This window comes from Triturus cristatus, chromosome 8, assembly GCF_964204655.1.
Source record: "Triturus cristatus chromosome 8, aTriCri1.1, whole genome shotgun sequence".
NCBI lineage: Eukaryota > Metazoa > Chordata > Amphibia > Caudata > Salamandridae > Triturus > Triturus cristatus.
In genome coordinates, this window is record NC_140591.1 from 934,794,508 (window position 1) to 934,819,895 (window position 25,388).

Genomic DNA, 25,388 nt, shown 5'->3' on the forward strand with positions numbered 1-25,388 from the left:
AGTGTTATCCAAAGGGATGGCTCTTCATCATTTACAATGCTTACTGGAACACACCTTGAAATGTAGAAGAAGTAAGGAGTCTTCAGTCAGTTATATTTGATTCGTTCACTGACTTTTATACCTTTCAGTATTACTAAAGGGCACATAGGGCCTGATTGGCATATTCCTACCTTCCTCTATAGAAAGATGGGGAGACCTCACAGAAAAAGGAGATTCTGGCAAAGGACTGTACTCTAGGACTACACAGTAGCGTAACTATGGCCCCCGCATCCCCCATGGTGCAGGGAGCCCTGAGCTCCAGAGGGCCCCCTAAGCGCAGTACCCCTTCTGAGTGAATCTGGAGGGACTTTGCAGGGGGGGGGGGGGTCAAGTTTCATTACGCCACTGGGACTACAGTGACTAGTAATGCCTTCATCGATTGAAACTCAGCAAGGACATGGTCAGTGACCCCCTTTGCCACAATAATCCTTGCCTTGTATGGTTACTGTGGGAAACTAAGTGACTGTGTGCCCTAGGCTGTATGATCAGTTGCCAATGTCCTCAAGCTTCAGGGAGCACATCTTTTCCTATTTTGCTGGAGGATCTAAGCATCAATGACTGTTATACTTTGCTTTTTCAGTGGGTTTATCCCCAGACTTTTGGCTTTTTGGCCTCCTGTTCTGACCTGTTTTTAGGTCTCGCCTAGCGTTGCTGAGCCGATGCACATCTCGCTTGGCGAGTTTATTGCTAATGGGTACTTTTAGAAAAGGGCTTTAAACCCCACCCCTCATTTCCATTGGCTGACATCACCGTTTATGCTAAACGGTGGCCTGCCATTGGAAATGAGCTATCTGTCTTGCCTCTCTTTGGCTTTTTTGTCCAGCCCATCCGGACTGGATCGTCTGCATTACGGCTGTCGTGACGAAGTTTCTTATCAGAAGCTTCGTCACGCTGCCTTGCACGCGGCTGTCCAGCTCTGTGATTGGGCCGGACTAAAGGAGACAGGGCGCCGCGTGTTTATTTTTGCATTGCGCTTTCACTTTCAAATGAAAGCGCGATGCAAATTTAAACAGCGGCTGACTGGCGAGCGCTTTTTCTTCCCTGCTCCTACGACCTTAAATCGCGATCTGTGGGTTCGAATGAAAGGCGATAGATTTACATCCATCTTCACGTTGGAAAATGAAAAAGCAAAATTCGGAAAAGAGGCTCGACAGAAAGAAATATTTGTTGCGCCAGCTCAGTGGGTTAATGCGGCTGTAAAACAAACCTGTGTCTAATGTGAAAGGCACGAGGACAGAATGCAAGGTGGGCGGCTCCACATTCCACCTTTCTGTGGTTGATAAATAGAGCGCAGTGGTGGTGAGCGTTGTGTAAAGAGAAACTCCTGTTATTTGCATCCTGTGTCTTGCACCACGTCCTCGGAGGCCGAACCGGGTCCGGCCGACCCATAGGGGTCTCTGGCTGGTGGAAACCGGGGGCGGATTCTGAGACTGCTCGAGTTACTTCCCATCCTCGGCGTCATTTGTACTAAAAAATATCCCTGTATTGCCTTGTCGGTGTTTTATGATCAGAGTACGGACCCACATACACCTCGAGGGGCGCACACCCTTTTGTTTTTGTCGAACCATTTTGCAGTTCAACATCTTCATATTATGAAGCCTGCTTCTGGGGGTGGACGTCAACTTTTTATATAACACGTGACTATTGCATATTATATCCGTTCAGGATAAAAAGAAAATAGGACCCGGACTAGAAAGCTGTCTCCCCGGGATCATACATATTAACGCAGAGGAGCCGTGACTCGATGTCTGCCGTCTTTGCTGACAACAGACTCCTACCAGCTCCATAAATTATCTAATGGCGACTCCTGCCTAAAATGCACCAGAATGGAAAAATCTTTATATGGAAACATCATCCGCCAGAGACGAGCAGATAAGGATAAAATCAGGAGCAATGGCAGGACCGATGCAAACATCACAAGGCAAGTGATAAAATCTGGAGGTGCGAGGCTGAGCGTGGGCAGGTTGTGCCCTCACCCCTTCCTTCACGTGGTAGTCGGGGCACAATGTTTGGATAGGATAGTAGCGCCTGTCTGCGGGGCTGCAGGTCGCAAGCGCTTCAAACAACAAAGCGCATTTTTTGGAGACGCTGCAGCTATTTAGCGCTCCGCACCCGCCTACAATAAAGCAATATGTGATGCAGGTTTGATGTGGGGATGGCGTATGAGACTGAGAGGCAAATATGCTGCAGAGGACACGAAAATGACGTTTTCGACCATTCCTCTGTTCAAAAAGAACATCTGGCTGCAAAGGGAACAAACAGCTGTGCCGCCTCGTGCATAGCCCAGCCTGTCTCACCGCAAATCAGTCACTCGAGTAATAATACATACACCATTATTACTATTAATAATATATTCACTATATCTAGCCATAGCACCTTCACAACAGCATGAAGCGCCACTAATTTTAACGGTTAAACCATTTCTCTTCTTGTAGTTTAACCATTTCTCCCACGAGCGCTTAGAATGATAAATTACAACATTCAACACAAAACACAATCTCTGATAAAAAAAAGTCACCATTTGAAATTGTTCTTCTTCTGATTCGCAAATATATAGTGACAGAAATAAAAAAACAATATTACAAGGAGAAAATAGGAGTTTATTTGTGTTACCACAAAAATGTTTTCGTCGAACCAATAAAAAAGACTCCTGTGTGTGTCCAGCATTAAAACCTGCATTGGCGGACAGCACATGAATGAACATACTACCTCAGGACATTTTCCTCCTGTTGAAAGGATTGCACACCATGAACTATTTATAGCAAATACTCAACAAACTATGACCCACAGGTACCTAGCTTTTTGTCATCGCAAACGGCCCGATTCGGAAAATCGGGCATTTGCCGCCAATACAAAGCCTTTTTCTATGGACCAAACCAATTGAAGCTGGGGAACCACCTTTAAGTCTCGGTGTTAACTGAATATTTATTGAATCTGGGCAAATCATTTAATCTCTGTTTTCATGGCATGTTGAAATCCTGTAATGTGCACTAATTAACTTTGTCTTCCTGCCTAAACTCTGCGCATATGCAGGTTGTAAACACGATACATACATTTACTGCTATGGTGATGTCTTGCTGCTTTTATCAAAGCAGAAACCAAAGGCTGTTCGTCTTTTTCCATTTGGTCCTACGTCTGTCTCCACCTTGGCACCAGGTCTAAACAAAAGGTGTAAATTGTTGAAAATCTGCCAAGGTGCTACATGTCGCCTTCAGATGTTAACTCACAGAATTGTGCTGTTCACCACCTGAAGCAAATGTTTTCACTTTTTTTTAACTATAGACAGACTGTGTTAAACTGAGAACGGTTGGGAAGATTTGCGAGGCATGATGTGCGTCCCCCACGGCTCATCGCGTCGTTTGGTACTGCTTGTTAATATTTGAGGCAGTTCTCTTAGGGAATATTGGTTCATACGCCAGAACGTTTGCAAAGGGGCTCCCTAACTCTTTTACTAGTGATAGTCCATTTCCTAGTTTCAGACGTAACTTCCCGCTGGTTCCGAGAAGTCAACATGGCTGCGCCCTGTGAGTCGGATCTGCAATCGGATCCCGCTCCACCGCCACTGACGAGTCCAAAGCGCCAGGCCATGTCCTCTACTTCAACCGGGCTGAGCGATGAACGCCCATCGTTGTCAGTGCCTTCTACCTCAAGCCATTCGTCGCCTCTGGAGGGATGCGCCGGTAGTCCAGGCCTTGCCTCGTCTCCCTCAGTCTCCTTTTCCACGTAGGCCGCTTGTCGCGGCATGTCCTGGACCCCAGCAGAAACGAACGCACTTACAGCCGTATGGGGCAACGAGCGATTGGTGGATGCGCACTACCATCAACTGGAGGGCTCAGGCACCCTATTTGCCAGCAAGGCTCCTGGCCACGCCGGGAACGCATGAAGGTAAGGATTGGGTGAATGGGAGTATGTGTGATGTCATGAGATAAAGATCGATGATCGCAAGTAAGATAAGCTTTGGGTACAGCATCTCCCACGGCTAGAAATCCAGCCTATGATTATGTGGGAAACCGTATCGGTGCACTAATGAGCTTTTGTAAAAAGACATTCCGTGATTGTTGAAGCTAATAAGGACGTGGCCTAAAGGGTCACCTGCCGGAAGCATGAGTTGATAACAAATGACAATGGATTGCCCCCCCAATGTTTAACATTTAGGGCAGAAGGACTGCGAAACATGGGGGCTGCAGGCTCCACTGAGATATATACAGCGCACAGTTTTTGTTTTAGTACACCACGTTATTAGCTTTTCAAGGGTTAGTTTGTTATTGGAAGAGATACCGTTTTGTAAAAACCCCGCCTGTATGTATAGTTGGGCGAATCCAAGGCTCTAGTAGTCTGAACTCCTTCCTCTTTAATATTTAGCTGCAGTTCTTAATAATATGAAAGCGTCCTTGTATGTGTATGCTTTTTGTTCAACCTTTCTCTGTACGTATCCTATGAATGTGTCTGTCCCTCACAGCAGGTTATGGTGTCTCCCTGGCTGCTGTATGCTCTTCTGAGTCTTCATGGAAATCTGGCAGGCGAGAGAGTGCTGGTCTGCGTTGTGATGGTACAGGTGATGTTGGTATGCCTGTGGGATAATTGGCTTCCTCCATGCCTGAGGTCTTGTGGCGCCTCATGTTTGGACTCTTGCCCTCTCATGGACGGATATGTAATGTATACATATTTATATTACTGAAAAAGTACTCGATCTCCCAACTTCCACTGCGGCAATGAGAGAGACCCGGACTCCAAAATGCGTGGCAAAGTAGGTTGTTTATTTATCAAGCCGTTATATTTATATTACTATGCTGAACTTTGAAGCATCAGGTATTTTTTCACAAACTTTCCATTAAACATTTCTATAATGGCTCCATACAGTTTTAAAGTATTTTCTTTGACATGTTTTGATGCATATTTCTTTCTGTTATAAAAATGAATTAATTGTGACAAGTCCACTAAAGTGTATCCACTACATCTCCCATAATACATCATGGATTTAAAAATAAGCATTATTCTGGAGTGTTTTTATAAATGGTATTCAGTTTAATATAGGCCCGTAGCCAGAAATGCACGTTATTGGTGGACATGGCCCCACATAAAGACTGCAGGTGGTTCCGGGTGGGATGTAATGGTTTCTTTCTGCAGAATCTGTTTGAAAGAATCTATAATTTTGGTGATTTTTGAAAACAGGCAGTTCATTTGTTTGTATATTTGGCTAATGTATGATCCTTAAGGATATTTGAATGAAATGGGTGAAAAATGTGTTAATTTTAAAACATGCTAGTCAAAAGTGAACATAATATAATAAAACATATTGGAGCAATCACAATAAACACATTGATCGTTATAGGATATAATTTAAATATAGCTACACAGTGGATTTGGGGTCTATTGATGTTTGAGCAAAAATGATGGCAAATGTCAAACAGCATATGGTTCAATATTATTTGATTGAAGGATTTTATTAAAGATAACTTCATAGGTATGGTTGCTGTTGGTCCACTAAGCAATGGTAGGCTAAAATATGTGGAAACTAGTACATTCCAAGTTACACTACATAGTGGGGCTGATAATTGCCAAAACTACCATTACAAATATAAGCATTATCAATGTTTCTCGGCTTCACTGCCAGTGTACCAAGGTCTGCATATTAATGCACACTTTGTAGGTTTTAAAAGCACTTACAAATAGCTCTCAACATCTTGGAAATAAAATGAGTATCACATTTACATTAGTTTATGATGTTAGCATTGAAAATGCATTATATTGTTAAAAAACAATCACATTAATAAAAGCCAGTACCATTTACATTGCCAATAGTTCACACTAGTGTAAATGCAATGCAATAGATTTCGCATTTAACATTTTTTTAGCTATTGCCATTTAAAATTACAATGTATTTTATTTATGTTTTGCATAACAAAAACAAAACAAAAAAACAATGTCATTTATAATGTAAATACTTCAAAATAATGTCAGTGTGAGACCTATTGCATTGTAAATGCTTGTTGTTAGTTTTATGACTCCGGGCACTTTACCACTGCTGATCAGTGCTGAAGTGCATATGCTCTCCATGTAAATTGTGTTTATGGATTGGCGTTTCTATGATTGGCTTATTTGATTTACTACTAATTCCCTAGTAACTGCACTGTGTGTCCACAGGGCCTGTAAATCAAATGCAGCTAGTGGGCCGGTAGCACTGATTGTGCCACTCACACAAGCAACCTTTCAATAGGTTATCAGACCTGCCACTGCAATGTCTGCATGCTGTTTTTACTGCCATGTCGAACCTGGCAAGTGCATCCACTTGCCAGGCCCTAACCTTCCCTTTTCTTACATGTAAGCCATCTCTAAGGTAGGATCCAATGTACCCCCATGGCCAAGGTGCAGTGTATGGGAAAGGTAGGACATGTGATAGGTGTGTGTAACACTTCCTGATAGTGAAATACTGTGTATTTTGTTTTTCACTATTGAAAGGCCATCTGCCCCATTGGATAGAATGGGGAATACTTTGTAACATATTACAAGTATAACTTTCCCTGGGGACAAGATAGAAAGATGGATTTTAGTATGCCTGAACTCAGAATATAAAAATGCATATTTTATTAAAGATAATTTTTATTTTGTGTGTTTGAAAATACCACTTTTTAGAAAGTGGCTATTTTTTTGCTTAGCCAGCCTGTGTGCCTCTGCTGGTATGTGGATTGACTGTCTGGTTTTCGAGTGACAGGGGCTGGGTATTGTGTATTCTCTACAGACAGCCACTGGGGGCAGGAGGGTGGCAGTATATCCTGCCTTTCCTGGATGAGTCATGGCTGAGCTTAATAGACCTGGGCTGCATTTAGAGTAGTAGGAGGAGATTTCCCTGCTTCCCTCCCCCTTCTGCAGGGAAGCTGGGCCAGAGAGGACAGAACTGGTTTTGATTGAGCACAGAGCCTCTCTGCCACAAGAGAACAAAGAGAAATTCAGTATAAATATTGCGGCCCAGACCCCAGGACTTTAAATTACTTCTGAACTTAAGAGGAACCTCTGCCAAGGAAAAGAGCTGGAAATACTGAAGGAGAAGTACTGCCCCTGTGCTTTTTGAGGTTGGCCTACAGTGGCTGTTTCTGCCAAGGAGAGGACCAACACTCTGCCGTTTATCCTGCTTGAAGAAGATCTCTATGGGCTTGATGTAGACCTTGCCTCCTGTTCTGAAGTCTCAGGGACACAAAGACTTCATTTTCTCTTTCCTCCTGCACCTGAAACTGCTGTTTCAGCTCCACAGAGGGAAATTGCAACACCGATGCTGGCACCGCAGTCCCGACGCCTGCCAACGCCTCACTGAACTGACTCTGATGCCGTCACCGAGGTCGCTGCCTGCACCGAAGCCGAGGGTACCGCTTGTGACGCTCACAACGCACTGCCCCAACTCACACTGCAGCCCTGACCTCACCGACTCGGGTGCTTCATCATTGGGGAACTGAAACCTGATGTGGGTGACCTTCAGAATCCATCGATTTCCCATCCTCCCTCCCCCGGATTTGTTGTAAGGAACCAATGCCTCGACGCCACCGTTATGCCACCTCCCCAGCAACACTAAGGAACCGACACCTCACCTCCCTTGCATTGCAGTAAGGAACCAACGCTTCACCTCCCTTGTGGTCGTAAGGAATCAACGCTGCTCGGTGCCAACAAAGCATCACCTCCCCAACTCCGTGTCCCATCTTTGTTTTCATTGTTTGCAAAGGTATTGTTCTTTGGGGTCCTTGTGACTTCGGGCCCAATGCCGTGCACCTTGTGGTCAGCACCGTACTTTGGGATTTTCTTCTGTCAATACGTCGTAATAGCCCCAGGTGGAGCTATTTGTTGCAACAAACTTTATTTGAGTGAATAACCTATTTTTGATGATATTTTGGTATACGTATGGTGGATTTTTCTCATTTTGGTCTTGTTTTGTTTAGATAAAGATTTCCTATTTTTCTAAACTGGTGTGGTGTCCATTTGTATTGTTTTCCCTGTATTACTGTATGTGTGCACAAATGCTTAACACACTGCTTCTGAGATTAGCCTGCCTGCTCGTGCCAAGCTACCAAGGGGGTGAGCAGGGGTTGTCTAAAGGCTTAACTCCCTTACCCTGACTAGAAGCAAGGGTCCCAACTTGCACAAAGGTGCAAACCATTGCCAGCTACAGACATCCATTTCTAACAATGACCTGCTCTTTACCAAAGAGTCTATCAGTAGTACACACATAGCCATCAAGATGCCCCACAGGCACCTCTTCATGTGCTTTAACTGCAAAGGTTAAACCAGGTCAACATCTACTCATTATGCAATACCTGTCCTTGTCTTATCACACAAGATAAAAGTTCTCAATATTAATCAACATTTGATAAAGCACAGAACTGCTTCAAGCATAAGCATCTTGGTACTCAGATGAGACAACAGAAAGCTAGCTGTGAAATCTTTAGAACATAGACAGGATCAAACAGCCAGGCTTTGAGTTTCCTTTTAAAGGTGGCTTGTGACTCAGACCATCGCAAATTAGATGGTAAGCTGTTCCATAATTTAGCTGCAAGAACAGTGAATGAGCATCCTCTGCAGCATCTTCAAGTATTTCGAAATCTGTAGCAAGCTGCTGCTGTTAGACCGGAGTACTCTCTTGAGTATATGGGGGGGGTCAATCTTTTCGTCGGGTAGTGAGAGGTTTCTCAGTGGAAAGCTCTGAATGCCAGCATCAAAGCTTTAAATTTAATATGCTGTGACACTTTTGGCAGTGAAGGATGACTCTCTGTGTAGTTGGACTGTGCCACCGGAAGCTAATGCAGATAGATGTCTCTGATGGGATGAGTGATATTGGTGATGAAGGACTCTCCTAATAAGTCTGGCTGCTGCTTTCTGGATTATCTGTAGTCTGCATATCAGATTTACAGGAAGGCCAAGGTAGAGACTGTTTGAGTAGTCCAGACGAGAAGTTGCCAACGAATGGGTACCATTTTTCAGCTCTCCTCATTGTCCAAATTATCAACTTCTTCAAGGTTTTCATTTTCATGAAGCAGATCGAAATTTGTTTGATTTGAGTGGCGAAGAAGAGTGTAGAGTCAAATATGATACCGAGGTTTCTGGCCAAAGGCGTCTGTGTTGGGGGAGGATTAAGTTCAGCACGCCACTAGAGGGTGGACAGCGGCAAGCCCTTTTAACTGAAAACCAAAACTTCTGTTATTTTGAAATTTATTTTCAGGCAATTTGCCTTCATCCAGGCCGAGACTGCTTTAAGTACTCTTTAAAGTTGTAAAAGGCTGCCTCCGAGTTGTCTTAAATGGAAAAAAACAGTTGTCGTCCGCGTACCACACTTCCTTTACACCCCAGGTTTCAATCAGAACCACCAAGGGAGCAAGGTAAAGGTTGAACCAGAGCAGACTCAGGGCTGGATCTCTGCGGGACACCACACAGCATTGGTTTGGGTGATAAAGTAAAGTGCTGTTGGGATCTGCCCTCCAGGAAAGTTCTAACCCATGAAAGAACCTTGCCCTGAATGACTGAATCTGTTACACAATATGGAATGGGTCACCGTGTTGAAGGTCACCGACAGATCAAGAAGCAGCACCATGACAGGTGTGCTCACATCAAGGCTCTCTGTAACAAACTCCGCCACCTCCAGGAGAGCATCTCCATGCTATATCCTGCGCAGAAGCCCGATTGAGAGTTGTGAAGTATGGAATTAGCTTCCATAAAGGTGGACAGTTGTTGATTGACCAATTTCTCCAGGATTTTGATGGGGCTGGGAGAAGAGAAATGGGCCTATTATTACTCAAGACGCCATGGTCTGCATTCAGCTTTTCTAGGAGCAGCAGAAGCGACGTCTATTTCAGATGCATGGGAAAAACACTGTGCTTCATCAAAGTATTCCAGAGTATATTAAGAAAAAGGTTGAAGTGCTGGTCTATTAGTCTATACATATTCAGGGGGCAAGGGCATCAGGGGAGCCAGACTTAAATTTGTTTAGCTAATTTATTGAGATTTTTTTCAGCTATAGGAGCAAATTCTGAGAAAGATGGCTTGGGGCAAGGGGGTGCGCTGGGGAGGGCGTTTCCCACATAAACGGGACTGGGAGCTTTGTCCCCATTAGGTATTTCCGGGAAGGTGGAGTAAAGTTTCTGGGCCTTCTTTTTCACGAAGTTCGCCTGAAGAGATGATGTCGGATTTAGCCCCTTCTGGGGAGATAAAATAATTCACAAATTTAAACTCTTCACTAGAAGAGTTGGCAGATGTCTCAATATGATGGACAAAGTAGTTTTGCATTGCATTGCATGTTTTCTTGTGGAAGATTCTAACAGCACTTTATAGAGGATCTTGGCATTGGAATCAGATTGGCTCCAAATTATGCTATAATTTCTTGCACAGGCTTTTCTTATCCCTTAGAGCAGGGGGGAAAGCCAGGGAGCAGAAGGCCTAGATCTTTTTTGCCACATACTTTTCGAAGGGGATCAGATGGTCTAGGGATTTAGTGATCCATTTTCAAACAGAGAAATATCAGTCAACTGTCCCTTGAAGAATCAGTGGGGAAGAGCTGAGGGACTGAGGAACTGATTAGTAGAATATATGTATGAATTAAAAGACAAAATATAATCTTATTCTGCTATGTAAGAAAACCATACTTACCCAACCCACAGGTGTTAGCAGAAGCTCCCTGAAGACATTACTTTTGACACCTTTCTCCCAGCCACCAGGCAAAAGGGGAAATACAGTAGGCTGTGAATCCTGGTAAAGCAAACCATAGAGTGTACTCTTGTAGTGTTCAGATTCATCTGTCTGCTTCAGAGCATTTAGATGAGCCACGTTAACACACTGAAGAGAAGATATGCTGATGGTCTGCCTGATATTATGCAACATGACCATCAACAGACTCTTATCTCTGGACTACCAAGAACAGCCCCTTCTAGGGCCACCTTCACAACTGGAAGAGAGGGGGATTGAGCAAACGTGTCAAAACCACTGTCCTGGAAGAAGCACTGAGTGCAGAATAGTGGCACTACCCTGTGGAATGCCTAGGTGACAAATACATATGTACGGGTTGCATAGGCAACTATGAGCTCTCACAGGACTGTAGTAGGGACTGGAACCCTCAGTCTCCTCACTGCTGCTGCAAGACACCTTCCACCACAGTTTCCTGGCACCACAGCAATCTTACTTATACCACCCACAGCCAGATCCATAGGTGAATGGGTTGGAAATGGCTAAGGACTGCTCTGACTGGCACTGGGTTTTGTACAAGGGAATGGCAGTGAAGCTGGCAGCTGTTATGGCATGAACACAAGACAGAAGAATGCACAACAAATGACACACAGACATTATGCAAATTCCAGCAGTACACCTCAGCAAGGAAGGCAAGGGTGGAGAGGGACTTCAAGTACAGGTTGACCACTTCTGCTATCTTCACCATCATTATCCAGGGTGAAACTGCCAATAGCTAGACAGGCCAGGTTTCCCAGCACCCCAAGTGGCTGGTCAAAAAAATATGGTGATTGCATATCATTGTGCATTTTCACCAATACTACAAGATGTTTTGTTGTACTTTTAACATATGTCAACGAGCCATGTGTGCAGTGAATACCTGGAGGGATGCCTCATTTCCCACATTTATAACCTTGTGCAATGCTGCAGATTCCTTCTGCATCCTGTCTCCTGCCAGTCACATAGCTTGTGTTTCCACTAGGTGCCTGTACTCCTCATCCTGTCCATCTGCAGCATTGGTAAACATCTGTATTCTCATCCGCTTCAGTTGCCTTAAATTGCTAATAACTGAAGTGTACCTCCTTACAGTTCTTTTATGCATCTGCGTGTGGTGAGTATCCATGGCTTAGCCTTTTGTCGGTACACCGTACATGATTTAATTTATTTATTAAAAAAACGTAAAGATTTGATTCCAACTTCTAGTGAGGGTAGACGGTGGAAGTCAGTGTGTGAGGGCGAGTCTGAATTCCTGTTCAAGTTTATCTATCTCAGATGGGTATATTAAAAAAATTGTGTTCATATCATTTTGTAGACACTTTTTTGTGTGCTTTTTTTTTTATTTAACTCTTGGCCATGCTGCACAGTATTTTGCCGATGCTATACATCATCAACAAAGAGCTGTGGGAAACCCAATAGGTTTTAAAGGTGAGACGTATAGGCTTTTCAAATGCTTGTTTGAAACTCATTTGAGTAGCAGTGTATTCTTGTGTTGGTGCATGCACTGTGAGTTTTCTGATTTTGTGTTCTTTGTAGTTATTTCAAGACAAAAGTAGGCATGTTTTTAAGCTGGTGAGATGTTTCTACATCAATGGGTTTGCTATTGTGCTAGCTGCATCTGTGGTTCTGGCTATGTGTTGGAAATCGCCCTTTTTGCAGGGTTATCCCCAACTTTTTGCTTCTTTCCCGTATAGTTCTTGATATCTTGTTGTTGGTGGCTTTAGGACTCTGCACTTTGCCACTGCTGATCAGTGCTAAAGTGCATATGCACTCTGTGTAAATTATGATTGGTTATCCATGATCGGCACATTACTGGTAAGTCCCTAGTACAGTGCACTGTGTGTGCCAGGGCTTGTAGATCAAATACTACCAATGGGCTTGCAATATTGATTGTACCACCTATAGGAGAAGCCCTGTAAATGTGTTTCAGACCTGCCACTGTAGTGTCTGTGCACAAAGTTGAAAACTACCACCCATAAGAGTAGCCCTGTAAATGTGTCTCAGACCTGCCACTGTAGTGTCTGCGCAAACAGTTGGAAACTGACATGTTGAACTAGCAAGTGCACCCACTTACTTGGCCCTAACCTCCCCTTTTCTTACATGTAAGGCACCCCTCAAGTAGGCCCAAGGTACCTTCATGGACATGGTGCATTTTAGTTAAAGGCAGAGCATGTACTGGTATGTTTTACATGTCCTGATAGTGAAATACTGTGTATTTTGTTTTTCACTATTTAAAGGCGGTCTGTCCTATAGCTGCTTTGTAACATCTTACAAGTATAACTTTCCATTGGGACAAGACAGAGAAATTAAGTTTAGGCTCTATGAACTCCAAATTTAATAACAAATCTTTTTAGGAAGATGGTTTTTAAATTATGTGTTTGAAAATGCCACTTTTAGAAAGGCTGAGGATGTGCATTCACTGTAGACAGTCCCAACGGGGGTTGAGGTGTGCCCTGCCTTTCCTGGGTGGTAGCTGGGCCACAGAGGACAGTACTGGTTTGGACTGGGCTCAGAGACACATGCCACAATGAGAAAATAGGGTATAAGTATTGGACCTTAACCCCAGGGAAATAGATCCCTTCTGGACTCAAGAGGAATCTCTGCCCAGGAGAAGATCTGGAGAGCTGTAATGAGGAGTACATCCCTTTTGCTGTGTGTGCATTGCTGGGTTGGCCTGCAGTTGCTGCTTCTGCCAGGGAGAGGACAAAGACTGGAACTTTGCTGTGAACCTGCATGAAGAAGAATCTCCATGGGCTTGTGTGTGCTTGCCTCCTGTTCTGAAGTCTCAGGGCCACAAAGACTTAACCTGCACCCACTGACCAGCACCTGGACTCCTCTATGGACTCCTGTATTCAAAAGGGTGCCAATTCCAGTTACTGGGCCCTGTGAAGTGTGTGGTTAGTGCTGCAAAGCAAGACCAACAACTCCAATGCCGTCCGTGCCGCCACCAGCGAAGCTACGACCTGCACAGAGGCCAGGGGCACCGCTCGTGAAGTTCACAACGCACCGCCCTGCATGCACCGCAGCTCCAACGCCCTTCGACACCTACAGATATCCGCTTTCCCGGCGCCAACAGCCGCACCGAAGCATTCATCACCAGCACGACGTGATCGCGGAGCTGATAAACGCCAAGTGTCACTTCACAAACTCTTCGTTGCATCGCCTCACTGGAACCAACGCCTCACCGCCACTGTCACCTAACTTCCCTGTCCTGGACTTGATGCCTCGCCTCTTCATGAACTAGACGCCTCGCCTCCCCCCCCCCCCCCCCGTGACAGAAGGGAACTGGCTTTGCCCTGGCACCAACATCACCTCCACGACGCCGTGCATTGCCTGTTGACTTCGTTTCCAAGGTACTGTTGTTTGGGTGTCCGTGTGACTTGCACCTCGTGGCCGGCGCCTTACTTTGGATTTGCGCCTGTCACGACATTTCAATAGCCCCAGGTGAAGCTATTTTGTTTCTGTGGTTCCATTTTTAGGTCTCGCTCTCGAGACCTATTGTCGCCGAGATGCCTCTCAAGGGAGACAGACTGGGGCACGCGCAGACAGACTGGGGCACGCGCAGTGTTGTGATTTGTGTCTTGTGTCTGTGAACGCGCTTCACATGACCAGCATTTGCGCGTTGAGTGCTCCTCTCCGGAAGACCTGCTGAGTTAATTATAGGTCCGCAGCGTGGGGCGCCTGTCGGCATGCTTTGATAATGATATTTTTAGGGTCTGTAACGAACAATAGCTGATCTGTAGTTCATTGCAGGTATCCACTACCGCCTACTTCTACCACTTCAGGCGGCAGCACTAATAAAGCGCTTCCGCCCCGCACAGTTTAACTTCCGGCAACAACATCAACCACCTCTACCGCTCGGCACACTTGACTTCCAGCAATAAGTCCCAACGACTTCCAATCTGTACTGTTCACTTCCGGTGGCATCGTTCACCTCTATTCTGCAGTACCGGACACATTGGCGATCGGCTGCTTTTACTCTCACCCAACGCACCTATTCCGGGCGCCATGCGGCTGTTTCCTGCTCTGTGGATTTCTCATGGCCGCGTAGGTCGCCGCATGGGGCAGGGGCCCCGCTCGCGCCTGGACCTGCTGTGGAACTTGCTGACGGCGCTGGTGCGGCACGAGCGCATATAGACAACCTGGGCTCGCGCCGACGAGCTGCGCTTCTATGCCAAGAGGATGAGCATGGGACCAGGTCCGACGGATGGAAGCTGCAGGCTAGTTGGGAGCTAAATGAGTGATTGGTGCACACGCGGGGGCAGGGGATCGTCTGCCGAGCTTGGAGCAGAAAGGCTGAGGCATTTGTAAAAGGCATTTCAATGTGATACATGTGCTTCGGTAAAGTAGATGGTTTAAGAGTGTGGTTATGGCGTCGGGGGTGGGGCGAGTTGCACTCGAGTTCATTAAAGTATATTATATTGGAATCGATGAGCCACACAGTAAAGTCTAAACTTGGGCTCGGTAAAGCTTCATTGACAGGAGAATCAGACCTCGCTAACGTATGGCCCGAGTTGGGTCAAGGAATTTCTGTTGGAAGGTTACTAAGCCACTGACTTTGTTGAGGGGGTGTATTATGACTTGATTCTTGTGGTCTTGTCTATACATTGTATTCATCCTTGATCAGTCTGCTACTGTGCAATGCAAAGGCCTCTCTTGTGCAGTGGCCTCTTTAGTGTGCAATATATGCACTGCCTCCCTGGCAGCATGCAGTGGTTCTGGTACTGTGCAGTCAGTGAATGATAGGTGGAACTAGCTGGCGGTGCTGGCTTTGGCTCCAGGCATTGTAGCTATTGCTAGAGTTTGGGCCAGGTAGTCAGTCAATGCTCGGGCTGCACAGATCACCGATCTCGTTCAGATCCCGCAGCCCTGCAGGTGTCAATGAAGTGGCGACTAGAGGGGGCGGATCCTTTCCGTGCCTCTCCCGGGTAGAGGATAGTCCCCCGAGTCATTAATAACACATAATAGGCTCTTACCTTAATGTGTGTCCTCTACTGCCTCGTCTACTGCAAACTGGGAGTATACGGGGCTGGGTTCACTAGCCTCATTCCATCACCCTCACCACCGTTGGGTTGCCGGGCTCAGGCTCGGCACAACAAACCGGCGGCTCCGAGCGCGCGCACGCGTATGTTGTCCACCACGCTCGTGCTTGACGACCTGGATCACGTGCTTCAGCTGAGTCTACGCGAGCGCTTTCTGGAGACGGAACACAGAATTGGCTGAATTACCTGGGGGTGGTGATTTGAAAGAATCCTTTAAAATAACGCGCCTAGTTGGTATAGAGCTCGTAGCTCTCCCCTCTGTTTCTCCGTCTATGCACAGCATCTGTAGAACAAATAACGTCCTGTTGTGATAGCAGCCTACGGTTATATGCAAGGATGGTGCCAGTTTCCTTTCCTTTTCCTACTATTGATGGTACAGCCCGTCCCGTCCCGAATGGAGCCTGGATCCCCTGACAGTTCACAACTGGCGTCGTGACGTTTCCCAACTCGGCCAATGTATGTTCGAGAGGCGCTGAGGGTTGACTTGACCGGGTGCTGTACCTACGGTGGGCGAGTATGCACAAGGGCAGAACATGCAAACATTTCCCCAGGAGTGCAAATAAAGTAGAGTTTTGATTTTTCCCCAGCGACCTCGGTGCGTTATATGGTGGACCGTTCGACATGGCGCAAATTATGAAAGAATCCTCTGTGATGAACAAAAGGGAACTTTTATTGAAACAGGTTCGCCTTAACAAGGAGCAGTCCTAAAATATGACAAAAGCGTACAGTTTAACCCTCACTTCACTATTATAGTTTGCATAACTGACAACCATCCCACCCACCCCTAAACCACACGTCCATATTCACCCAAAATTATTGGCTCACCCAGTGTTTATTAACAATAGTCAAAGTGCATCAGAGTATGGGAACGCTGCGGAAGCCCAAGGACTCACAAAGAGGGTTCAATCTTACGTGGAGAATCCTTGCAGCTTCGGAGAGGTCAGCGGACCTTTTCTACCGTAGCCGGATTAGGGCTCTTTCAAAATAATCAAATTAACCCATCGGTAGAATTGCCACTTGTCACAAAAGAAGCTTACCAACCATATTATGTTGTCACGATTTACAATAACTACAGAGGTACTTAGGGCATATAAATCGGTCCACTTTGTTGTTGGTGTTACTAAAACATCAAAGTGACAAATGTCTATATATGTATAACCATTCCCTTTCTCAAAAGAAGAACAAGCATTTGCAATGCAACAGGTCTCGGATTTACGCGAGTTTGAGCTATCGGGATTGTAAATGACAATGCCTTTTATGTTTTGGTTTTTGAAGCATAAATAAAACGCTTTGTCATTTACAATGCCAATAGCTCAAACTCACGTAAATGCGAGACCTTTGCATTGCAAATGCTTGTTTATATAACCATTTTAAAAGTGATATCTTGATACATGTATGTTGGATTTTTGTTGTTTTGGTCTTGTTTGGTTTAGATAAAGATACTTTATTTTTCTAAACTGGTGTGATGTCCATTTGTGGTGTTTTTGGGATAAGAACACCACAAATGGTGCCAAGCTACCAAAGGGTAAGCAGGAGTTGTCTAAAGTGTGTAATCCCCTTACTCTGACTAGAAGAAACGGTCCCTACCTGGACAAAGGTGCAAACCTCTGCCAATAAGAGACCCCCATTTCTAACATTAAGCTTTATGTTTTGTCATTAGGGTTTAGTGTTGAGCATGTATTGTGATATCCATCAATGATTATTGCATGTGTTCTTTCTTACTCTGACAGCTATTTTTGGATGTCTATAAAACATTGCACATCCTTGCTCACGCTGGCCCTAAAGCTTGCCTCCCTTCCTCTTGTTCTCCATTTTCAGTTGTAAAAATCCGCCCAAAAATATGCAGAACTGGTGACTGGGAAAGCAAGAGTTGGCAAAACTCGGCCTTTAAATATTACTTTAGTGTGCTGCGTCAAGTATGACAAAATATTTTCTCGTTTTCTGGAAACTCTATTAGTATGACACACAAGTTGCCTTAGCATAATTTTCTTTTGGTTCTTATTAGAATTGGAGTGTGCCACACGTTTTATGAGTTACATTCATTCAACTATATCCTTTCGTTCTGCCCTGTATTATCTTGTGCTTTTGCTTGAGGAATAGTGTAATCCATGTATTATTACAATATTACAACATGAAGTTGCTCTTCACAGTGCATGACACCCATATGGATTTGCACATGAATGTTCCCATTCGGGTCACCAGCTTGAATCAGATGAGTTGTGACTGAGAGTCATTATTGCCAGACAGCTAGTTCCCTGTGGATGATGCTCACATCACAAAACAACATGGCCAACTAAGCTGAATGGGAATGATCTACAGCGTGAACTAGACACACTTCTATAGTGGTGGCCCGTTCAGGACAGGAGTGACGCACAGATTCTGGAACTTCTGCTGCCTCATACTGCAGTTGGAAAATATTAAAACTACTGAAAGAGTAGGATATATGTCTTAAGAAACCTATTCTTAGTATTTTTTTTGTTTTTTTACACATTTGTGCAACTGCTGCATGCAACAGCTTGTAAAAACGCGAAATCTGCTGCTCTGTTTTGTGACGTTCACTTTCTGTTTAGGTGGTATTGACTGTAGAGTATTAAAAAGAGAGCAAATGAATAGTACTATGTGCACTAATATAGGCTATTTTGAAATTTTTATTTTTAATTTTGTTTCTTTATTTTCATCACAATACATTTATTATTGATAAATGTACTTTGGTGTTTTAAGTATTTTAAGCAGTTGAAAATAAAGTGTATCAAAGCACTCTGTGTGCTGCTGGGTAGATAATACTGATAATAGAATGAATATGGTTACAAGTACAGAATTGGAAATTGTTATTCAGTATTTAAGGATGCAAGGATTTCCATAGGCTTATACTAAAATCAGATCCAAGAGCCTGGTCATCAGAATAACTAATAATTAAGAAGTAGTAACTGAAACTGAAGTACGATTGTCGCCAACTATAACCTCTTTAATGTGTTGTAAGAGATAAAATATAAAATTCTGTAGTGATCTATTGTGTAAAATTGATTTTACAATCCATGCTTTACTAAAATAAGACTCAAACTTTCAAGATCCAGTATAGTCTCAGGATTCATGTTTTAATGATAATGTATGATTGATTCAGTAAACATTAGGCTACAATGCTTATTTAAAACAAATAGAACCACAGCACCAATCGAAAACAGCCAAGAGTTAATACAGTTAAACTCAAGAATATCCATAATATCTTCGTGTTTGTGTTTAGAAACACGATAACACAAAAAAATTAATCGTATGAAAGACCAGCTTCTATGTATAGATCAGCAGCACGGACATACTTGGGCACTCGACGGTGTAGCGGCAGGGCCACAGCCATATTGTTTTCATGATGCCTGCATAAGGTTCATTTACCTGCAGTAAATCTAAGCAGAATTTATTTACCAAATTGAGATTATTCTGAAAATCTTGTATGGACTGGACCCTGATGAGCTAATGTTTAAAACCCTAAATGTAAAAATGAGAAAACAAAAGAGACAGAGGGGCATCCAATGAACTTACAATCGATAAAACATGATTTTGTTTTCAGGACAGTACCTCACCCTTTACTGGGCAAAATGCTTGCCCCCATGGACTTAACTTAATAGCCAAAGAGACTTCAGCTAACGTAAATGACAAACGAGTGTCACCCTCCAACATACTCAGTAGCAACTGGGTTAACCTCTCATCCTCCTTTATGAAATAAATAGCCTAAAAATAAGAAACCCAATCACTGCCAGTTATGCTAGATCACAGTGTATTGACTGGGACATCCCTCTGGTGAATTCTGCTAACTAGCCTACAAAACACTTTACTATTCTTTTGGAGAGCTGCAGCCTCTGTCTTTTCCCAATCTACCATTAGCTGGTCCTTTCTCCTCCTTTATAACATATTTGTATAAACTTTCCATGCTTTTATAACTTCAACCTGAAACATAGGTTTGCCCATCAAAACGTTCCTAACATTGCGGTTAGCTGCGGAGCATTCAGAATTAAACCATCTCGGCTGAACAGGTACAACCTTTGCTGGCTTCATTAGACTTTCTTTAATACGTAGGCAAAGATTTTCTAAATTATCCAACATATCGTCCCCCATCACAACTTCTGATAAACAGGTGAGGAAGGTCCCTAGGTTGTTAGTAATAAGGGAAACAAGAAAAGGGTTGGGTGCCAACAGGGACCAACATAACCTTCAGTCATCATTAGAAGAAGATGGCCACTCAAGCTGCCTAGTTGGGGAAATCACTTTTTATATTGGGACGCACCCTGCTACCAGTAGTGCATTATGGTCACACCCAGTCAGTTAGTAGAATGTAGCTCCTCGTTAAAAACCAATGACAAATTGCAGATGGAAAAAATATAGTCAATAGTAGAAGGGCGACCTCACCCTCTACTAGTTGGCACGGGGTAATCATCTTTCTCAAGAAGCTAGATGATGTTAATAAGATCGCACGGTCCTATACAAGATGCTAGCTCAGAACCTCTATGGCTCGTGTCTGCAGCATTGCCATTTACAGTCATGCCCCCCCCCCCCCAACTCAGTGTTGAGCCTCAGTTTAGTTTTAAAATCACCACATATAATACAGTTTGTGTGTGCTTCGTTCCCATACCTCAGGACGTTACGTTCCTATATAGAAGAAAACAAATTAGCAAAATTATCACAGGCTACAGTAGTAAAATCAATGTTATAAAAATGAATCTGATAAAATTAAAGAACTCCTTGCATCCTTGATCAACGCAGTCTGAAAAGCAGAAGAGGTATCCAACTCAGCTACTGAAATATTAAGCAACAGATTAATCCTAATTGAAAGACCGCCCTTAGCTCGGCCATGAGAAGAGGAAGTGGGGGCAACTGTGAAGCATGCAAACCCATCACACGATTTAGGGACAGTGCCCTATGTCCCTTAAGAAATAATTTCAAAATGATTAAGTCGTCAACCAACCCAGATCGTTAATCTTGGAACTAATTCCTGCTATATTCCAGCTAATCAGTGAAAAAGAGGAGGGCACCAAGGAACAGGGTGCCCTGGTGCTAAGGCGCCTCTTGGGTCTGAGTTGATTTACCACTAAAGTAGAAATAACAGGAACAGGCTTTGCTATGTCCTCTAAAAAAAGAAATAAACAGTCAATCAGTTTGAGAACAACTCGAATGAACAGCATAACGATTAGCTAAAGAGATGCCCTTAGATGAGTACATAGAGTTGGCCTACTCGCCCGTGTTAAGAAGCTGATCAGGTTTCGGGTGAGGGTTATAAGGGTTACCTTGCAACCCAATAGACCCTGGGGGTACTGGGCTGTACAAAGAGTTGACATGGCCAAAACAAACAGAGGTTTATCGAAATTACCCAACGGGCCATCAGTATCTTGCTTGCATTATGTGCCCAGTCAAAAGAACAGGTCAACAAACTATGTGCCATCTCGGGCTGCCTAAGATTGATGACGACACACTTACCTTCACTGTTTTTTCTAGGACTGCACCAATCCAGGTGACCATAATGATCCCCGATGCAGCAGTAAAACTGGAAACCTTTGTTCCTAACTAACTAGCCTAGCACCTTGTTGGGGAGTTATTCGACAGTCTGATTGTCCATACAAACTTTCGGGGACCCCTAGCAGTAATGCCACATAGGGACAAGCAGCAAAGAGGGAGGTTAATTACTATACTTCTGCCTGAACTCGGTGCACTCTTGGTCCCAATTGCTGAGCTTCATCTACCTGGCCTTTGCAGGCAATAGATGGTTGAGAGGAAGGCTGTAGAACCTCACTGCAAGATGTCTTTATCTGGGTACCCTATGCAGCCTCCAAAAGGCGAGTCTGTAAAGGGAGTAAAGAACTGGTGGGGTTGCTCTCCTTCAAGCGTGCATTGGATGATAAGGGAGCAGTGACAACACCAGTGGTAATATCAGAAATGGCTCCTAAATCCAAAGACTGTCCTGCATTAGGACTGGGCAAAGGTTCTCTGGAGACAGCAGCACTATGAAAAAGTGAGAGAAACTCAAATTGATTTTAATAGCCTTGAGGCGATTCACAATCCGGGATAGTTCCGCTAGAAGAATAACCAGAAACCTTTTACAACAATCATCCAATAAAGTTTTGGTTAATAGTCCGGATAGAGTTAGTGTCCAAATAAAATCCCTCTTGATTTGATTGACTTCTCCTCATTGTGAAACCTTCGCACTCCACTTTTTTCTTTTGGCCGCCAGAGAACCAGGGTTGACCATACTGGTGGCAGTAAGTGGCAGGTGGCAAGGATCTGGCAAACCAATGAAATATGTAGGAAAAGTTACCAAGTCAGAGGGTCTGTTTCATGAATCAGTGGCAAGAGCGGGACCAGGAACAGGACTAAGGCCCAAAGACAATCTGCGTTCATTCAAGGCGTCTTCATTACTAATAACACCCACGGCCGTCTCCAACATTTAGTTGATGGACGTGCCTTTGGCTTGTGCAGCAGCTGCTGCTCAAGGGCTCCTGTTGCCTTGCGTATGACCATGTCAGTACAGTGCCTGCAGAGCCCACACAACGACTATTATGTCAGGGTGTCACGCTGTCAAACTGGTCACTACAGAGTGCTACTGTTGGCTACTTCTGCTCACGCAGAAGGTCGCTCACAGCGGCCTACTGCAGCGCCCAATTCACAGAACATTACTGCACACCATTATCTGATAGTAAACTAGTAATGGCAACAAATGACTCGTAATGGATAGCTATACAGCCATGACGCCTCCCAACACCGTAACCCAAGACCTGCACCAGGGAAATAGTGGGGGCAACAAATGGAGGAATGAGAAAAAATGGAGTAGAGTAGATGCGGTAGATAAACACTTCAATATAACCTCACACATGAGCAGAAAAGGAGCAGAAATATACAACATACAAATAAGCAAAACGCATCTGTGAAAAAACATGTTTAAGGTACTAGGACACAAGCAAAAGGCAGGCAAAAGGTGAGATAATAAGGCTTACCCTGTGCCGAAATGTTTAACTTGGATGGTTTGCTATCTCAGGAACCTTTTATCGTTCAATGTTTAGTAATATACAAAAGGACTTGTTCTGTTTCAGAATCCATCTAAAAGCTTACCGGACTCATAATTACTGTTTATCCAAACCAATCCGTTTCCCCTACAATCTGTACTAAGAAAGATTATCTCAGATTCACCATGATACTGTCTATTTAGCAGTACTGGTTGTACGAATTGAAGCAATTATTGACAACGTTATAAGATTGGAAATGTCTACGCCTCTAGACGTTATTAAATATTCAGGTGTGCCTTTAGCACCATGTAAGTTACGTGGCAAAAAAAACCCACTACGTTAAAAGAAAGACTGAATTTACAAGGTGTATTACAGCTTATAGCACATCTTGAATAATATGCAGTGCACAGTAAACAACATAATTCAAATTGTATGTGATAAAACTAATTCAAAGTGTCGTCTTTTTTTCGTTTTTTAGTTTCTTTTTAGCCAGGTTGCAAAAAGAAGTAGGGAAGAGAAGATGAATTAAAGGGTATAGAGTATACATACAAGGATGGGATAGTGAATGGAAATCAGTCATTGTAGCAGAATATACACATCTTCAAAAGGTAGGGATCCCATAATGACGTTGATCCAATTCCTATGTAGGACTCAGAGGCGGCCAGCACAAGTAAGCGTGGCAGGGGCGGGGCACGGTGGGCGGAACCGACAGACGGCGGAATAGGTGTTATTTATTTATTTAATCACTCCTATTCCGTTGTCTGTCGACTTCACCCACCCCCTACCTTTTCCTGTGCCGTCCGCCGCTGGTAGGACTGCCATAGCCAACACTGCAAAAAATGAACTCAGACATATTCGAAGGATGTCCCTGATGCTCCAGTGATAAAACAGAAGAAATACTTTTGCTTATGGAGTGTTTAAGGTACAGGTCTTCTAGCAACAAGTGACAGATACAATCTCAGGGCTGATTTGTGGGCAAAATGAAAGTAAAAACAGCAAGGGAGGTTCGTAAACCTGGCTATGATTTCAAAAAAAGCCCAAAGTTATAACCTGTAATTCCACACAAGGACCATAACACTCTCAATGGCTGTATAACGTGGGTAAATTACTGATTCTGACTAATGACTCTGCGATGTTGGTGGCTGCCTGATGGAATTTGGCAGATGCCTCAGTGCATCTCCTTAATAAAATGCCTCCATGGAGAACACCGGGAAAAGGAGGTTCCGAGGTGGGACTAGATGTATGTGATGCAGACTGATCTGGCCTCCGGCTGGGGTGGATGCTGCGTCAGAGATGCCTGACGCATCAAATACAAAAGCTACTGTTGTACACTGCATTTCTCACAGTTTTTTTAAACAAAGAAAATGACAAGTCTTCTAGACAACTTCATTGAAGTTCAGAAACAGAATAACAACCGTTTGCAACAAGTATAGAATTGTGCCAATACAAAAATCAGAAGATCTTAAGTGACTTATGGCTAGGTGTGTAATATATAGGTCATATTCGTCCCTAGATTTCATAATTACTTAAGGCTTGAGAGTTGACATTGCTAAATGTTTTTTGGACATGCCCCTGAGTCATCCAGTTCTCAAGCAAAGTTTGAGAATGGACATATTTTCTTATGAATGAGCACATACTGCTAAGAAATCCCTTGATAATTTTAAGAAGCAATTCTATCAACAGAATTTCTACAGAGACCATGTACTAAGTGCTACACTATTTAACGCAGCCCTACAAGTCAAGCAGGCACATCATGACTAGGAGTTTTGTAGACGAGTTAGGAAGCTGTCCTTCTGCTTAGATTCAACGGGTTAATTGCTTACTTTTGATTTTGAAGTAAGAAGTATAATGTATGACGGATAATTTTTTTGGTTTCATAGCATTTTATTGGGGGATTTCCTATAGTATTGTGTTGAACATATGTTTCGGCTCTTTTTTTAATTTGCTGTGTACGTGACTGTTTCCTTCAGCAGAAGATGACCTGCTGAGCCCTCCACATGGAACAAGCACAGGGTTAGAAGAAGTAATGGAGCAGCTGAATAATTCATTTCCGAGTACAAGAGGTAAGTTACCTCAAGTGTGACAGAAGTGAAAAATGATTGGGTGAGGCATGATGTGATGACAAGAATGATGTGCAGAGATTTTGGTGCAGATATACCGATAGAAAAGACAGCTACAGAAGTATTTTTTTCAGAATAATAATTGTAGTTTCTTGATGATTTAACTTCTTTTGTTTAGGTGTTCATACCTTGTATTTTGCTTTGCTCTCTTTACTCATTTTGGAAAATGTAACACTGTTTTTGTCTCTTTTTTCTCTTTTTTCATGAACCAATTTTATTGGACTTTTAACATTTCCAATTAAAACATGTTCACAAGATTTCCAATCAATATTCTCCGAGATGGTACAAGAAATAGTGAACACTTTTTAGACATTTTCACAAAAAGTAATTCTTATGTTCAGATATTGTGGAATGGTGTTGATGTAAATGATTGGATCAGTCAAGAGCCCTCCCGTCGACCTAAGGAAAGAGAATCCTATTGCTTTAAAGAACTCTCACCCACCAGGGATACTCATTGGTGGCATGCTTCATAATAGAGTTCCTTCCCTTTATATCTCAATTTATAATGGCTT

At 43.6% G+C, this 25,388-nt stretch overlaps 1 protein-coding gene across 17 annotated transcripts in view; it reads left to right on the plus strand.

Annotated features, from left to right (window-relative positions):
- Positions 1–25,388, plus strand: part of DMD (dystrophin) — a 7,596,173-nt gene that overhangs the window by 7,534,569 nt on the left and 36,216 nt on the right. For 13 of the 17 annotated variants that reach the window (XM_085622447.1, XM_085622454.1, XM_085622449.1 and 10 more), the window contains one exon: positions 24,727–24,819. In XM_085622447.1, the coding sequence (XP_085478573.1) occupies positions 24,727–24,819 (93 nt within the window). The remainder of the gene's footprint in view (positions 1–24,726; positions 24,820–25,388) is intronic. The other 4 variants (XM_085622452.1, XM_085622448.1, XM_085622457.1 and 1 more) reach the window with 1 other exon arrangement.